The following is a 19552-nucleotide window of genomic DNA, read 5'->3' as shown; positions in this document are numbered from 1 at the left end:
CTTGTCTGGTGCAATTATATTTTCTGAAAAAAGAAAATATAAATAACAACCTGAAAGCAAGTTACCTCTCTTTTTTCTTTTTTTCTGTTTAATGTTCTTCAATGGTTAAATTGTAATTAATATTAGGATTTTTTTATTATTATTCTTTAGGTTAAATTGTAATGTAAAATACCCCTTCAATAAAACAAATACCCTAACTAGGAAAAAAAAAAACAAAATTCCTGATTTTTCACAATAAAAAATAAAAAAACCCAAAAACACTTGGATCGAGTGTGTCATCGTCTTCGACGGTGTTTGCAGAAGACAACGCTCTCTTTGTCTGCAACTTTCGACAACCATGCTATTGTTGAAAAGTCAAGAGCTGTTGGCCCATCATTTTTATTGAAAAAAACTTCAGAAATATTCCAATGACCTCTAACCACTCATTTCCAACCTCAAAACTAAATTTAATTCACTCGAGAAATAAATAAATAGAATGAATTAATGAATGAAAAAACTAAAATATATTTTCAGGCCTCCATATAATTTTTCTTACTATTTCATGGTTGTCATCAACGCCAGTAGACTCATCTCTCTAACGAGAACACATCCACACCAAAATTATTAGTTTTTGCGACATGAATGGTATTTGGAGGCATTATCTCTCTCTCTCTCTCTCTCTCTCTCTCCCTCGTCAATCTACATGAATTTAAACATCCCGTGAATAAAGTTGAAGATCAAAATGTATGTGTTTAAAATAATAGAAACTGAAATATAAAATTGATCAAAATTTATCTTCTAAATGCTTTTTAAAAGCCTCGAAATTATAAAATCACCACCAAATAAACATTAAGTCCATAATTAATTAAAGATTGAAAAACAAATCTAAATTAGAATGGTATTTTATTGTATTATACTATTTACTATAACTCATTTGCAATATAAATTGTATTTAGATATGAGCTCGTGGTACATCGTGAGATAATATTTTTTTATGTGGAAAAAAACAATATCTAGGCAATATAACTATGTTATAAATAAATAAGAAAAAAAATCTAATGAACAAAAATAGTATGAGTCAATAAAAAATGACAATGATAATGAACAAACAAAATTTTAAAAAAGTATCACGATATCTAAAAAAAAAAACTTAAGAAGTATGTAATTGGATAAGAAAAATAACAAATAAAACCAGTATTGAGTCAATCTGAGGTAGCGTGATAAATATGTAAGTTGAGTAATAAGGACCGAGCCAACTCATGTTATCACGAAACTTGTGCTCCAAGTTATGAGATTGGGTTAACCCGATAGAAAATAAATTTAAGAAAACCACGAAGTTTTTTTATTTAAAAAACTAATATTGAAAGATAAAATCAGAAAAAAAAAATAAAATGCCAAGCAACAACAACTTTTCAAACTTGTAACTTGGGTCATTAGATTGAAAATACCATATATGAAAAAATGACGAAACTCAATTCTCAGTTGATCTAACACTAACTGATGAATTATCATTATTATTATTACTATTACTATTATTATTATCATCATTATAATAATAATTATTGTTATTATTATTATTATTATCACTATCACTATTAATACTATTAATAATAAGTAATATCATTACAATTATTATTATTATTATTGCTATTAGTATTATAATCACCACTATTATTATCACTATTATTGTTATTACTACTACTATTACTATTATTATTGTTATTATATTTTAACGATGACTCTTATTATTGTTGTTGTTGTTGTTGTTGTTATTTTTTTATTTAAAATAATATTTGAAATCTTGTAATGCTTGATATTAATAAAAAAAGAAGAAGAAGAAGGAAGGACGGCTTGCTTTGTAAAAAAAATAAAATTAGTCACCTAATAACTTTGTTTAATTGCAAGATAACCTACAAGTGTATGTCTCCTAGGCGACTTTTGGATGGGTGACAACCACCCCATGTAATAAAGCAACCCTTCATTTTAACCCTGAGGGGTGTAACTCAACTGGTCAGGTTCTAGGTTTACTCCTTAGAGGTCACTAGTTCGAGTCCCACAAACCTGGGGGTCATTGGAGGCTTACATGATCATTAACTTCAGGGCCCGCAGAATTAGTCGAGGTACGGACATGCTGGCTCAGACACCCACGTTAATGAAAAAAAGAAAAAAGCAACCCTTCATTTCGCAAATAATCAATACTCATCTCACACACATGCAAGAATTCCATATGCTTTGGTTGTCTCTAATATGAGTTGTTTAATCAACCAATTTGTTTAAAAAGAATTGCATATGCTTTGCTTGTTTGTAATATGCTCTCTCTCACACATACTATCGAGTTGTTTCATAATTGCCTTTTTTTTTTTAATTTTTTTGTTATTATTTATTTTTTTTGCATTTTTTAATTATATTATTTAAATAAGTAATTTAATCAATAACTCGGATTTCAATTTTTTTTTCATTGCCCACGATAGAATGCCGACCATAAATTTAGCAATAAACTATACAAAGTGTTAGAAATATTTGAAGGATAACATAAAAAATGGAACATGGAAAGCATAGTGGAAGACAAATCTTATTTATATAAATATTATTACTCTCCTAAAAGAGGAAGTCTCAATGGACTTGGACTTAGACTTACAATACTCCATCCATATATTTATATTAGTCCAGGATAATTCAAAAGACTTAAAAGATAAATACATATTTAATAGTTACATGCATATACCTAGGAGAACTAAAAGACACTTTGAATGAAGACTTCAAAATTAATTCCAACACTTCCCTTTAATTTTGAAAGTCATACGGTTCTTGAAATTTGAATTTTGATGGAGGATACTCTTACGAAAATTTTCAATATCTTCTTTATTGTTTTGTCATATTACATCCATAATTAATTTTCTAGAATTAACTTTCATCTTCAACTTGCGAAGATCTCTCTTGCATATTTGTCTCAGCCACTCCTTTCATCATGGCTAGCTAATGACATTCCATGCCATTTCTTCAATTTGTTTTTCTTTAATTATTGTCTTTGTCTGAACATGACTACTCCTAGCCATATTTCTCCTCTTATGGTTGTTACCACAATTCTCTAGCCAAACATCTCTTTTTAATATTTGGCTTTTCAAGTGACCATTCCATTTCTTCAGGCTGCTGCCTTCTTCTTGTCATGGCTCTTTGGCCATTTCTTATCTCTTATAGGAAGAGTTCTCTTCTCTTTTTCATGTGTGGTCTCTCTTGTACCACATCTCATCTCTTGTGCAAGAAGTTGTTAACTTGCACTAAGCCTCTTACTTAGGCTTTTATATATATATATATATATATATATATATATATATATATATCTTTTTGATGCAATTCAGGTTGTTGCCTTCTTCTTGTCATGGCTCTTTGGCCATTTCTCATCTCTTATAGGAAGAGTTTTTCTCTTCTCTTCTTGATGCAGGGTCCCAATTCTCTTGTTGGGTGCTATCATCTTGCACCTCTATGTTTCTTTTTTAGACGTCACTTGTCCATCCACTCTATTTTGGGATTTCACATTGTAGTCCCTCTAAAAGCTCACTAGATCGAATTAGCTCTAATACCATGTTAGAAATATATTTGAAGGAGAAAAGGAAAGCATGGGAACATAAGAAGCAGACAAATCTCATTTATATAAATATTATTACTCTCCTAAGAGAGGAAGTCTCAATGGACTTGGACTTGGACTTGGACTTAGACTTACAATACTCCATACATATATTTATACTAGTCTAGGATAATTCAAAAGACTTATAAGATAAATACATATTTAATAGTTACATGCATATAACTAGGAGACACTTAGGAGAACTAAAAGACACTTTGAATGAAGACTTCAAAAACCAAATTTGTTGGAAAAATAGTAACAGAACAGAGAAGGGGTTACTACTCACACAATTTGGTGGAATACAATAAACTAAATAATGGTACTCTCACACCTTTCATTATCAAATCTATATAATATATATAGACAGTATAAAATGTCTTTTACAATCTTCAAAGTACTTAATTAATATTAGACTCTTCAATACTTACTCTAGATTCATAGTATCTTTATATTCATAGTATTTCTAGATTCATAGTATTCTAATGTGGATAGTTATTTATTGTACTAACTTCAATACACTTAATCTTGGTAAACAAGTTTAATAACTAACATTCTTCCCTCTTAAACTTGTTCCATCCATCTTCATGATTCCAAGCTTCTTTTGTAAATAACAGAAAATGTTAGTCTTCAATGGCTTTGTAAAAATGTCAGCAAATTGTTCATGAGTTTTGACATGAACTAACTCCACATCACCTTTTTTATATGCTCCTTGATGAAGTGAAATCAAGTATCAATATGTTTTGAATGTTTATGATGAACTAGATTCTTTGCAAGTGTTATAACAGACTTGTTATCAACAAAGATTCGTATAGCCTTACTCTGTTTTTGCTGCAAATCTTCCATCAGTTTTCTTAGCCATATTGCATGACATACACACAATGCAGCAGCAATGTATTCTGCTTCACATGTGGATAATGCAACAATAAATTGTTTCTTTAATGTCCATATGAAAGTTGTTTCTCCTATAAAGAATATAAATCCAGTTGTGCTTTTTCTGTCTTCCAAGTTTCCTGCCCAGTCACTGTCACTGTAACCTATAATTTCAAGATTCTATGAGGATGAATAAAACAATTGATAGCTTGCAATTCCTTTAACAAAACGAAAAATCCTCTTTGCTGTCTTCAAATGTGAACTTCTTGGCTTCTCCATATATTTGCTAATCAAGCAAACTCTAAACAGAATGTCTGGTCTGGTACATGTTAGATAACGCAAGCAACCAAAAATAATTTTATAGTATGTAGGATTAACTAAATCTCCATCTCCTTCTTTAGTTAACTTGGTTTCATATTCAACTGGATTGTCTGCTGGACAACAATCTTTTATAGTAAATTTCTTCAAAACTTCTATTGCATACTTGGCTTGTGAAATAAAGATTCCATCACTGCACTGCTTCACCTCTAATCCCAGAAAATAGGCCATGAGACCTAAGACTGTCATTTCAAATTCCTTCACCGTGGATTGCTTGAAGTCTTGAATCATAGTTGGATCATCTCTTATGAAAAGTATATCATCAACATATAAACAAACAAACATTACTCTGCCTTGTAAACTTTTCTTCACATATAATGCATGTTCATAAAGGCATCTTGTGAATCCTTTCTGTGAAAGATAGCCATCAATTTTGGAGTTCCATGCTCTTGGTGCTTATTTAAGCCCATAAAGAGCTTTCTTCAATCTACAAACCTTCTCTTCTTCTTCTTTTACCACAAAGCTAGCTGGTTGTTCTGCATACACTTCCTCTTCAAGGTTGCCGTTCAAGAATGCTGACGTTACATCCATTTGAAATATCTTCCATCTTTTCTAAGTTGCTAGGGAAATCATCAATCTTATTGTTTCCATTCTTGCTACTGAAGCAAAAACATCTTCATAATCAACTCCATATTGTTGCTTGTACCCCTTCGCTACTAATTTGGCTTTATGTTTTTCAATTTCTCCTTCTGCATTCCTCTTTGTCTTGAAGATTCATTTTACTCTTATTGCATTTTATTCTTCGGGAAATGTTGCCAATTCCCATGTATTATTTTTTATGATGGAATTGATCTCTTCCTTTATTGCTTTCTTCCATCTATCTTCTTGATATGCTTCTTCAAATGTAATAGGATCATTTCCTGAAAACAAGCAAAGCATATTAACATCATCAAGATTGATTCTTTCTGTGATATCATAAATCTCTTGTATGCTCTTTGTCTTTCTGCATTACTCATTACTTCCTCTTATCTTGTTGATTCTGGTTCAGTGTAACCATCTTCAACTAACTCCCATAAGTCTTGTGATCTTAGTAGTGCCTTGTATTGAATACACCACAGATCATAGTTTTGTTTAGTAAGACGGGGAATATGAAACTGAGAATTGTTATTGCTGGAAGCTATATCTACTCTCAAGCTCTAATACCAAATTTGTTGGAAAAACAATAACAGAACACAAGAGGAGTTACTACTCACACAATCTGGTGGAATACAATACGCTAAATAATGGTACTCTCACACCTTTTCTTATCAAATCCATACAATATATATAGACATTATAAAATGTCTTTTACAATCTTTAAAGTACTTAATTAACATTAGACTCTTCAATACTTACTCTAGATTCATAGTAATCTCTATATTCATAGTAATTCTAAATTTATAGTATTTTGATGTGGATAGTTATTCATTGTACTAACTTCAATACACTTAATCTTGGTAAACAAGTTTAATAACTAACACAAAGAACCTACTTTCTTTTATATGGGTGATCATTTAATTTGAACTTCACCCCCCGTTAATTCATGGTGTTCCTATTTAATTCCTTTCCTTTCCATTTTACTTTTGATCCATTGATGTTATAGGGATTTCAGTGCAACTAGTTACTTTTTTTTACCCTCCATCTCCTCTGCTTAATTATTGCATCTATCACATTTGATGCAGTCAGATCATTATACTATGAACTCAGAAGCTTGCAAAACATAATATTTCTTCATGTCACTAGCGAAACCTAACAGCTTTTTACAAGTTACGTTCAGAAGTTTGTATACTGTATGCTGCTGTATTTATGTATCTACTTACTCTCTCGTTTGTGCATCCCAACTAGGGTTCACTGCCTTATGCTCTTTCTTTCTTAACTCACAGAAGTTGACTCCTTTCACATCCAATTCTCCGATCCTTCTCATCATCTCCTCCACTATCCTTGTCTTCCTAAATGACACTACAGGCTCAGATTTATATGCAGAGTCAGTGCTTCGGCCATGAATGGATTGTCACTTGGGTTCAATTTGCTCTAAAACAAAAAACATTCAAGGCAGTTTCACTACACCATTAAACAGTTTTACCGACGGAATAATTCCATCGGTGTAAAGCATGAACTCTGTCGGTGAAATTATTACCGATGGCCTTCATCCGTCGATATACTAATCGTCAGTAATTCCCCTTTTCGTCGCTAATTTTGTCACAAATAAAAAAACCACCCACCGACGTTTTTACAGACGGATACGCGCGGCAAAAAAAATTTTCCCGCGAGAACATTACCGACGGACTACACCCGTCTGTATTTTCAATGGTAAGTATCGACGGATAGTCCATCGGTAATAGTTATGGTAAACACCGATGGAAATATTCCATCGGTAATTATGGCATGGATGGTAATTGTTTGACAACTCTCTGTGAAATTTCCGTCGGTACAACCGTCGGTATGTATTTAAAATATATATATAAAATAATTTATTAATAGTAAAAAAGCTTAATAAACAAATAAAATTGGATTAAACATTACAAATATAAAAATAATGTTAAATAATATTCATCCAAATATTCATTACAAATTTAATGTGTTTAAAAAACAAAATTAAACTAGAATAGCGGCGGAGCTGGAGGAGGAGGAGGAGGAGGAGGAGGAGGCTGGTTGTTCCCGGGACCGTACGGCCAAAAAGGAGTTGCACATGTATCATCACCCATCTTTGATCTCATCTCCATGACCATTTGACGGAGCTGATCATAATTCATTGAGAGTTGTTGATATTGTTATTTCAAGGCAATGAACTCCTCAGACTGGGTGCTCGATACTGATGGAGAGCTTGCAACGGTTGAGACACTACGGGCCGACTGCAAGTTTTCGGCCGTAGTGTTGGAGAGCCCATAGACCTAATTTTTTTCGGGTCCACCAGACGATCCCACCTCCATCCATAAATCTGAATCGAAATCTGGATGGGTCGAAGGATTGTCCCCATATCTCTCCCTCAACCGGCTATTATAGGTCTCCTGAATTTTTTTTAAAAAATCATCATATTCAATTCAAGAAAATAATAACTTACAAAATAAAATGAATGAACGAACATACCACGAAGTGCTGAGCATGGTTGTTCACGAACTGCTGCACCCCCTTTTGGCGGTCTTGACTCCGCACATGCGTTTCTACAAACAACTCCATTTGACTCAACTCACGTCCAAGAGACGCAGCCTGTAAGGAAAAAATAGGTTGCCAGTTAAATATATTATAAGGATTAATTAACGATATATTTCAGTAAAATTAATCTTACCATCCACTTTGCATGTGCGCTGAATGAGATGGATCCGCCAGTGTGCGTGGTCACCGAACCATGAATTTGCCGATTCCGGTTGTTGGCGCCGGACTGTGAGCGCCGTGAGAACCGCTCTGAGGTCACGTGCTCAATATATGCCGTTCATATTTCCCCCGAGATGAATGGCGGTTTGAATTCCCACCAAACCGCCACCTCATTCCATCCTTCAAGATCGTTATCCCTCGCATGTCTTTTTTATTTTTTTTTGGTGTCATACCAAAAATCACGCAACCTACTTCCATAGTAACAAATTAGAATTTGGAACATAAAATTATAAAATAAAAATAAATATTATTTTCGATGTTACCTAGTTGCTGCGTGATTCTCCCATACCCCCCTCACAACATTGTTGTTCGCCCTATCCCACTCAAATTTGTTCTGTGTATATAAATAATTCATATAAAATAAAAATAGTACAAGATATAAAATTATAAAAATAATTTATTAAAAATAAGCTGGAAATTAAAAGTTAACACCGACCTGAAATCGCTTAAACCATGCATCGATATTAGGTTTCCACTCAGGATGTCTGAAAACCTGGCTCCATTGAAACAATGGAATCTCCATTGACGATTTAAATGCCAATGTTATAGCCCTTGCAACCTCAATGTTTGTGAACCTGAAATTAAATAAAATTAATAATATTAATTAGTTGTTCATAAATTATGTTATAAGTATAAAAAAAAAAACTAAAACCTAAACAAACTTACATTGAGAGGTCATCCTTCCATTGTGCCTGGTACTTGCAGGTGAATTGACCCCGCTATGAAGACACACCGCTTCTGCGCTGTGAAACCGCGCTAGAAGAGGGAGCATCACAAGTTAGCGCAAATTCCTCGCCGTGATCAGCACCTAAGGATACGTCCTCCTCGCTGCTAGAAGAACTAGCTGCAACCGTCTGCTGACGACGTGCATCTACACAAATTTATACGAATAATTACATAATTAACTTTGATTATTTAAAAAAATTCGGTAGCACCTCCCCTATACTGAAGACTACCCACAGTTTTCAAACCTGCAAATCTTTACAATAACCACAAACCAATTGACTCCAGCAACATCATATATACAACCTAACATCTATAGAAATTCAATCATTTAAAAAAATTCGACAGTACCTCCTCTGTATTAGAGACTATCCACAGTTTTCATACCTACAAATATTGCAAAATCAACTCTATACAACCTAACATCTATAAAAATTCAACATCTATATATTTTCAACTAAAATCAATACAAATTCATAAATAACAATTAAAAATAATAAATAGGATTTATGTAGAGAGATAGAAGAGTTTGAACGAGGCAAGGTGTCCATGACTTTGATTTGGATAGCTTTATCTGGGCAGGTTTTCTCTATTGGTTCTGTAGGAGTGGTTTCCGAAGAGATTTTAGAAACTATTTTTTAAAACGTTTTTTACTTAAAATATATTAAAATAATATATATTTTTAATTTTTAAAAAAATTATTTTTAACATTATCACATTAAAAATATTTTAAGATTATAAAAAAATTTAATTTTAATTTTTTTAAAAATACTGTTACAAATGTTCTGAAACGGCTCCTCCAATGTCTCAGTAATTTGAGTTTACCAAAAGTTCGTGTCCTAGCCAACGTGATCTTTTTTCATGACAAAATGAATGATATAAAGGTGATTTCCTTGGTGTTGGGCCGTTGGCTATTCGGGACTTCATTGCTTACGTCTATCAGCACGATCTTGACAATTAGAAAAAACTTAATTCTCCAAGCAAAGTTAACGAGTAATTATAATAATGTAATTATAAATTTATTATTGAAAAAAAAAAATTAAATTAGGTGGTGTGGGCAAGGTTTTTTTTTTTACCATCACACAATTATCTTTAATAAATTAAAAATAGTTAAATTTGTTATTTTTATTTCTTTCATAGTAAAATTACTACTTTAGCCTTAGAATAAAAAATTATATTACCTTTGACTCAAGGGTGTTTTAGTAATTTTATTTATTCAGAACAGTGCAATTATTTTGATGTTTTTATAGACAAAAACAATATAACTCTCTTATAAGGATTTTTTTTATATATAATTTTATATTGGTTTTGTTGTAATTTTGGAGGTTGCTCATGAGTATTATTTTAATTTTGCATTGTACGTGCCAGCATGTGGACAACCCCCATGCCGTTCAAGTGGTGGGTGTGGGGGCAATCTAACCACCAAAAGCCTCTTTCTAGGGCGACATTTGAAAGATTTCAATGCTTTCTACACGGTGGTGCAACGCGTGTACCAAAAATATCTCTAGTTTGACATTATTAACTATTTTTTTTCTTTTCTTCTCTCTTACTTCCTTGAACTTTGCGTCAACCCTTGCAAAATCTCATACCATCCCCTTCAATTTCTTTTTCCTTCACATTTGATCCATATTCTTTTGATTACTATTTTTATTTTATTTTAGAATAAGTTATAAAATTACAATTTTTTTTAATTTCACTCATGCTATTTTTTAATATATAAATAATCTATCAAATTATAAATGTTTTTCAATTTCGCCTCTATGATTTTTTTAAACTTTCAAATTCAGTCTTTATTCTTTTAATTGTTATTTATTTTGCTTGAGATCATTTTTATTTTTTTTTAAATTTAATCGTCGGGTTTTCTTTTTATCGAATATTATCCTCATTTTTTTTGTTGCTATTTTCATTTTCTTTTGCAAGTTTTTTTTATTAATATTTTTTCATTAATTTCATCATTTGAAATTAAATTGGTTGAAAATTAAACTTCTTGATTAAATTTAGATCCAGGATTTCATTGGTTGTGAATTTTAGAGATTAGATAAGGTTTATAAGATTCTCCTGAGTTTGCTAGGTTTTTGTATTTTGTTTTTGAAGGTGATATTTTCTTATTTTGCATCCTTTTTCTTTTGGGTTTTGTTTGGTTATTTTTTACGGTTTGCTTTTTATTAGGTTAGCTCTAAATAATGTTTTTTTTTTAATTTCACTCATATCATTTTTTAATCTATAAATAATCTATCAAATTATAAATATTTTTCAATTTCACCCCAATGGACTTTCTTATCATTCTTTTCTTTGGGGTGTTGTTTTGTTATTTTTTACAATTTTTTTTTATTGGGTTACCCCCCTATAATATTTCTCAATTTCATCCTCTACCATTTTTAATCTTTAAATAATCTATCAAATTATAAATATATTTTTTAATTTTGTCCCTTATGATTTTTTAATCTTTCAAATTTGGTCCTCATTTTTTAAATTTTTATTTAAATTGTATGAGATCATTTTTTAAACTGTTTTTTTTTTAATTTCATTAAATCTAATCCTTATTCTTTTTGTTGTTTTTATTTTATTTTATGCTTTTGCATATTTTTTTATTAATATTTTATCAACGATTTCATCATTTAAAATTAAATTTGTTGAGATTTAACCTTTTTGATTGAACTCAGGTTTAAGATTTCACGAGTTTTAGAGATTACATCATGTTTAGAAGGTTTGCATGAGTTTGCTTGGTTTTTTCTTTTATTTTTTAAGTTGATGTTTTTTTTATTTTTATTAATTTTTTTGGAGTTTTGCTTATTTTTTAATCTAGTGGCTGGCAAATCTAGTGGCAAGTCTAAAAGACCGAAAATAACATGCCTGTGAAGTTTTGGTGATGGTTCGGGAACACGGTTAAAATCGTGTTTTTTAAAAATTTAAAATTTATTTTTATTTAAAATTATTTTTTTATTTTTTTGGATTGTTTTGAAGTGTTAATGTCAAAATAATTTTTTTAAAAAATATATTATTTTAATATATTTTTAAATAAAAAATATTTTAAAAAATAGCATTCTAGAAAAATGTTTCTCAAGAGATAACTATGAGCTTTCCAAGAAAAACGCACACCATACTTGACGATCAAGAAGATTCCCCACTGCACATTGAATGGGAGACAGAAGAAAAACTATGAGAGGCTGCCTCCTATGGTAACCACTCATCTCACATCACATGATTTTCATAAATGGCCGCCTGCTGCTTTTCTAGTTGTCAAGGGGTTTGGTATATATCACACCTGTAAAAACACATAGTTACACGCTTTCAGTGGTGGGGCAAGTACCTTCTTCAATCTTCCGTCATGTTTTGTAAGACAAACGCACACTAATATTCCTGTGTAGTTCTGTAGCGCCATTAATTTTGTGTTTATTTTGAAACTTCTACATGATCAGGTCGGCAGGCTGTCATGATCACCCTCAGAACAAGAATTTCATAAAATGCAGTAAAAACTATCCTGTGGCATAGGAAATCCCAAATTATTCATCTTTTGTGGTCTAATTTGGGGTGAATTTCTAGCAGTTCAGTTTGTTCTTTCGATCTGCTCGGTTTTGGTTGTTTATAAATTAAAACCAAACCATGCAGAACTCAAATTTTCAAAACCAAATTAGTGAAACCGAAATATTTCAATTTGATTTATTTGGTTTTTAATTTATCATTTTCTTTTCCACTTGATTGATATTTTGAAAGGAAGTGGTTTTATGTATCATTATATTTTAATAATATAAGGATTGTATCTAATTTACCATATTATATTATATATTTAATTGTATCTAAATGTTTTTTTTATTGGTCATATTTTTATTATAAAAAATATCAAAAAATTATTTTAACCCAAAACCTACAAGGTAAGGTTCCAATATATAATTTATATTATTCTATAAAATACTAAAACCCTTTGATTCTTTAACTGTACCTGGGTTATAAGTAATTTGCTTCAATTTTTAACTTGAAAACTTATTTGTTTTTCAATGCTCTTTACTACATTGAAAGCCTTATTCTCATGCTAGGATTTCATCTCCTCATGCATGATTTTTAACCACTTATTTTTCTTTTTAATGTTTTGACTCTTCCATGTTAGTAACCAACACATACCCGTTAAGAGAATATCTAGTATAAGTTTTGCGAGGTCTAGTAAGCCTTCTCAATTGTGGCTAATCTAGAGCTTCTTGAATAATAAGTTTAAGAATAACAATATTATCATCATCATTAGCTGGCTTAGGATCATCAATTAATAGCTCAAAAGAAAAACCACCATTATTATCATTTTGCAAATTTCTTCCATGACTAAAAGACATCAAAGGTAAATATGGAGTAGATCTTGGATCAAAATTAGTAGGAATAAATTTAGTAGACTCCATTTTTTCCTTCTATTCAAAGCCTTTAGTGGTTTGATCTTTAAATAAGACAAAATCTCTACATCTAACAATTGTACTCTCTTTATGAACCCGTAACCTATAACCAAACTCATCATCTTCAAAACCCTGGAAAACACATTGCTTTGTCTTGTTGTCAAGCTTATACCTTCCATCTCTAAAACCATGTACAAATGCCTTGCAACCAAATACTCTTAAGTACACATAAAAAACATATTTTTGTTTACATACTCTATCTGTAACATCAAAGTCAATAAGAACTGATGGAGAAAGGTTGATAATAGAAACTATAGTTTTCATTGTCTCACTCCAAAAAGGATTTAGATAGCTTTGCATGAGAAAACATACATCTACTTATTTTAACAATTGTTCTATTCATTCTCTTAGCCACTCCATTCTGTAGTGAAGTCTTTTGATTTTTCTTCTCCAGCTTAATACCATGTTCCCTACGGTACTTCTAAAAAATTTTCCTATATTCACCATCATTGTTAGATCAAACACAATTTAGCTTTCCATCGGTTTTCCTTTTGACTCTAGTATGAAAATCATTATAGACATCAAGTACTTGATCTTTGGATTTTTAAACAACTGGCCCAAAGTTTCCTGAAATGATCATTAATAAAACTAACAAAGTATAAAGAAACTCCAAGAGACTCATTAGTCATAGAGCAAATCAATATGAACTGAATCGACAATATGTGATCTTCTATATGAAAGTGATATTTGAAATGAAACTCTATGTTGTTTTTAAGCTAAATAATTAGTGCAAATGTTTAAGTTCATACATTTTAATGAAATGTAGTTCTTCTTGGAAAGAATGCCAAGGCATTTATCACTCAATTGTCCAAACCATTTATGTTATAAATTGGTGGAGACATTTTCAATTGCATTTACCTTTCCCGTAACCTCCTTGAATTGTGACATGTAGAGACCAATCTTCTTCCTTTTAGCAACAATCAAAGAACTTTTGGAGAGCTTCCATTTACCATCTCTAAAATAATTGTGATAGCTTTTTTCATCAAGTGTACTCGTGGAGATCAAGTAGGAGCATATCAAGTACATGCTTAATATCTTTAAGTTGCAACTTGCACACAAAATTGATTTCTAACCAAATATCTCTAATGCCTATAAAGCTAGTCCTCTATTGGTTTATTATCCTAACTTGACCAAAGTCACCAACAATATAGAATGTGAAAAAATCTCACAGCAGTATAACATGATAAGAAACAGTTGAATCTGCAACCTAAGTGGTATCCTGACATGTAAGATTAACATAATCATTATCACAAACAATGGAAACATCACCATTGAAAACAACTATAGTTGTACCATTTTCTTCATTCTTATCTTTGCCTTTACCTTTTTTATATATTTTGTACTTTCTACAATCCTTTTGAATATGTCCAAGCTTGTCACATTAATAACCCTTAATTCCATCCCTTGAATGAGATCTCTCTCTAGGCTTTTATTTTCCTTCTCAATCATCATATTCTCTATCTTGCTTGCCATGATAAAATCTGTTTTGCTTTCTCCCCTAACATTTTATAATAGGTACATGAGACTTATAAGTGCCTATCCATTTCCTTTTTTTTTTTCTTCATTAGAAATATTGCCCTTTACTATCTTCAAAGTGAGCTTTATATTCAGAGTAGAATTGCTAAGTGACACCACCAAAATCTCTTAACTATCAGGCAATGAATTTAATAGGATTAGTACTTGTATCTCATCATTAACTCAAGATTCATCAATTGACATTTGATTCAATAACCATTGAAAGTTATTTAACATTTTCACCATCTTTATATTTTAAATTCAAAAGGTCTCTAATCGCAAAAGGCTTGTTTTGTGTACTTATTTTAGCAAAGGTTTCTTCAATATCTTCCAAACTTGTAATCCCACAATGAGTTTATAGGCATGCTCTGCTCTTAAGAAGACTCATACTTTAAATATCATATAGCAACTGGGAGAACAATGTCTTAGGCTGCAGTTTCAGTGACGGATGTAGAGTAGCTATTCTCAAACACTCTTAGAGACTTTTTTTTATATAGATCTTCAATTTGGTCGGGATGGGTCCACAATATTCTACTCAGAGGTAGATCTTTATGGCATGTCAGGCCCCTTTTAGTGTCCTCTTGGTCATGAAGAAAGATTCTTCACAACAGAGATTGGTGTAGAGGGAAGTTTGTTTCATGTATTTGTGATGAGACTATTACTTCTATGTGGTTAGACTATTAATTTCTACATGGGCAATGGTTTTGTGACCTCTTGCTTTAGAGTTGCTAACATCTACTAGGCTCCCCTAGAATGCTAAGTTCTCAAACATTATTGAAAAGGGTACTTGAGCCTTTCCATTAGGTAGTTCGGAGCTTCAGCCTATTTGAGACTCATTTCACATTCACCCTAAGAGTGCTTTACCAAACCATTATGTTTGGAAAGGTCATTCTCTAGGGAGGTTCTCCATTGACTCGGTATGAGGGGTTCCTAGAGAATCCAGATCTACAGGCTCTATGCACCATCTACTTTGATTTTGAGGATTCATCTCGAGGCATTCATTTATCATTTAGCTTGTTTCTATGGGTTGTCTTCATATCATGGACAGACTACATACTTTTCAGATCATTCCTTCTTCGATATGTATTCTTTGTGGGTTGCAGGTTGAAACACAAGACCATTTGTTTTGTCAATGCCCTATTTTTTTCTATAATTTGGGGTGCTATCACGAGCAAGACCCTTCTAGGTTGGTCTTCTACGACATGGTGACCTCTGCTTCAATGGGCATACACACACTTGAGAAAAGAAAAGGGAGTTCATGCATCTTCTTGCTCAATTAGCCCTCTCAATCACAATTTACTTTATCTAGTATGAGAGGAATAATTGAGTCTTTCATCAGTTTTATCAATCTCATCATGATGTTTGAGATGAGATTTTTGAACTGGTTTGGTCCCGGTTGATTAAGCTAGAACCAAGATATCATATTTCAGTTGCACTCAAATCCATTTGGCACTTCCTATAGTAATTAGGTATTATTGCTCTTATTGCTTTCTGAGTTCTGCTTACCGCTTATACTTATCTATAGAATCGGTCGACTCGTTTTGTGATTTTCAGGAATCAGTCGATCGTTTCCTAGGTTTCTTTTTAAACCACTGATTGACTAGTTAACCAGTTGTTTATCTTGGCAATTTACTTTCGCACTCTTGAGCTTCATTAAGCTTTTGCCTCTTTTTTTGGGATACTTTTGATAATTTTGACCGAGTAACAAGTCTTTGTACTACTTGAAATATATCCATCATACTTTTATACCTTTTTTTTAACTTTTAATACAATTACTTTTATATATAAAACAACTCTTCCTGGACTTGGATGCTATCTGAACGACACATTCTTATTTATTTTCCTGTGACACAAATGAAGCACCCTAATCCTGTGTGGTTACGTAGTTCCACGTATAGCAGCAGCAGCAGGAGTATTGTTATTTTTATCATCTACGCAATTATAATTCGACACTTGCCGGCAGCCTGGAATCACCTCTGAAACGGAGGTTTTAACAATACTCTGCTTAAACTGCCTAGTAGCATCAAAGACAAGCAACAAAAATACAAATTTACATAGGCTCGAAAATATTTTTATTTTTTATTGCATATCCTTATTATCGACGAAAAAAATGAGAACTCTTCTCGCTTTAAATCTCAACAAGCCTTTCTTCTTAGCTTGCTCAATTGGGAATTTAGTTTTGTCATGGGAGAAGCTCAGGAAGTGCAGCTCCAAGTCATGGGTAAGCAAGCTTTTACCTGACTCCTATTCTCCTTCCTTCCAGTCCTAAACTTTACAGAAAGAAACACTGCTGATTGCTTGTATGAATTCAGTACAAATGGTTATTAAACATAGTTTTTAACTTCATCCCTCATCACCTAAAGATAGCTAGGATATATTATTTGAATATTTTGTTCAGATTGAAAAGGGTTTGATATTTAGGATTCCGAGTACACGATTTTCATTTCTTGAGATGTTATTAGCTCTAGTACATTCGAAAATTTGATAAATAGGAATGGCAATTCTGTACCATTTCCAATTCATTCCAAAGCATATATACATACAATCTATGCTTTTCAGTCTGAAAGAGAAAACTGAAGGGGGAAGAAAACAGCTTCAAATACTGGTTTGTGTACTCCGCATGCTCATGGATTCCTCAGGATATTAGAAACTCAAGTGGCCCATTATTGGATGATGAGTTTATAATTGATTATGCTCTGTACTAAACCAATTTACTAGTAGACTAGAACGTAAATATACTGAATTACTCTACATTTATGTATCCTTTCCAGGGAAAGAAGCCAAAGAGGCAAGCCCACCTAGGCATGAAAATGAGACCAACCAGCCAGCAATACCTCAAAAGAGAAACTCTAAGTGGTGGCTCCTAGTGGCCTTCTATTCACTTCTTCTTCTTGCTGGCCAGTCAGTGGCCGTTCTCTTGGGAAGATTATATTTCGAAAAGGGTGGGAATAGTAGCTGGATGGGAGCACTTGTGCAGCCTGCTGGATTTCCCATTCTCCTTCCCTTTTACTTGTCACAACCAAAAAGTCCTTCCACAAGCAACTTCGAAACAAACTTGCCTTCTAATTTAGTCCTTGCTTCAATTTATATTTCAAGTGGCTTATTTCTAGCCATAGTTAGTATGTTGCATTCACTTGGTCTCAAATACCTTCCAGTGTCTACTTATTCTCTTGTTTGTGCATCCCAATTGGGCTTCAATGCTTTGTTCTCTTTCTTCCTCAACTCCCTTAAGCTCACTCCTTTCATAATCAATTCTTTAGTACTTCTCACCATCTCCTCCATCCTCCTTGTATTCCAAGACGACTCCGCAGAATCTAAACAAGTCTACAAAAGAAAGTACGCATTCGGATTTATATGCACTGTTGGTGCTTCTGCTGGATATGGATTGCTGCTTTCTTTAACCCAATTTGCCTTTAAGAAGGTTCTAAAGCAGGAAACCTTCAAGGTGGTTTTGGATATGACAATCTATCCATCACTAGCTTGTACCATTGCTGTCCTAGTGGGACTTTTTGCTAGCGGAGAATGGAAGGGTTTAGGGAAAGAGATGGAAGGTTTTAAACTTGGAGAAGTATCCTACTGCATGACTTTAATTTGGACTGCAATATCCTGGCAGCTTTTCTCTATTGGTTGTGTAGGATTGATTTTCGAGGTGTCCTCGGTCTTCTCGAATGCCATTAGTACTTTTGGTTTGCCTGTAGTTCCTGTCCTCGCCGTTTTCTGTTTTGGTGACAAAATGGATGTTATCAAGGCTATTGCCATGGTGTTGGCTATATGGGGCTTTCTTTCATATGTCTATCAGCACTATCTTGATGACTGCAAGCTCAAGAAACAAAAAAGCAATGCCGCCGCTACTGAAATGTTAATCACTGGATGAGGATTTCCATGCACACTTATGTTTCATATACAATGAAGGAAATTCCTCTATCTCAGATTGAAGGGGTTAATAAATAATTGGAAGAATTGAATTTTTTTTAATGATAATCCTCCAAGAGTGATTGTCAATTCATAATTGAATTTACACTCCTTGTATGCTGTTTCTTCTATCAATAAGGAGCGACAATCACTTCAGCCCTCATACTATAGATTTTTAGTTATTTCAACCCCTATCCAATTCTACTGCAAACCAAACCAAACCCTGTATTAAGAGTTCGTCCGTTCGAGAGTGTGATGCAGTGTGTTTGAAGCCGTGTTTTGCTCTGACTACAATTTTAGTGTTTGATTAATTAATACATATTATTACATGGATTCATTTTTTTATAAATTTTAATTAAAAAAACTATAATTTATAACTTTTTTAAAATTTATTTTTTCAAACAATTAAAGTAAAAGCTTCTAAACTATCAAATACACTTTAAACAGGCTGCGACGTGTTAGCCCTTCCATTACCCAGTTCCGCCAAGGACAAAGCATTCTTGTATCAAACCAACCACACGATTACATGAAATGATTCATCGCAGGACTTGGACTTGTTTTAGTTGCAGCTATACCCGACCAATTGAACTGTGTCATAGATGGTTGAAAGTGATAGAAATAAGTTAAAATAAGATGTTTGGATTTTACTCCCTCTTTTTTTTAACCTCTTCTTCCATAAGAAATTATGTCACCAAAATTAATGTATTCAATTAGGAGAAAAAACGACGATCCTCCCGTTCATTTAGTAATTTTTCACCAAAAC

At 32.4% G+C, this 19552-nt stretch overlaps 1 protein-coding gene across 1 annotated transcript; it reads left to right on the top strand.

The window, feature by feature from the left end:
• Positions 1-16697: 16697 nt before the first annotated feature.
• LOC7496814 (purine permease 21) lies at positions 16698-19120 on the top strand. The gene is made up of 2 exons (XM_002298476.4): positions 16698-17098; positions 17649-19120. Exons 1-2 carry the CDS (start codon positions 17062-17064, stop codon positions 18749-18751), a joined length of 1140 nt encoding a protein of 379 aa, XP_002298512.3. The 5' UTR covers positions 16698-17061; the 3' UTR covers positions 18752-19120.
• The last annotated feature ends 432 nt before the right edge of the window (positions 19121-19552 follow it).

The sequence above is a fragment of the Populus trichocarpa genome, chromosome 1 (genome assembly GCF_000002775.5).
Source record: "Populus trichocarpa isolate Nisqually-1 chromosome 1, P.trichocarpa_v4.1, whole genome shotgun sequence".
NCBI classification, from domain to species: domain Eukaryota; kingdom Viridiplantae; phylum Streptophyta; class Magnoliopsida; order Malpighiales; family Salicaceae; genus Populus; species Populus trichocarpa.
The sequence above is the reverse complement of the archived record's forward strand: the minus strand, read 5'-3'. Positions and strand labels throughout refer to the sequence as shown.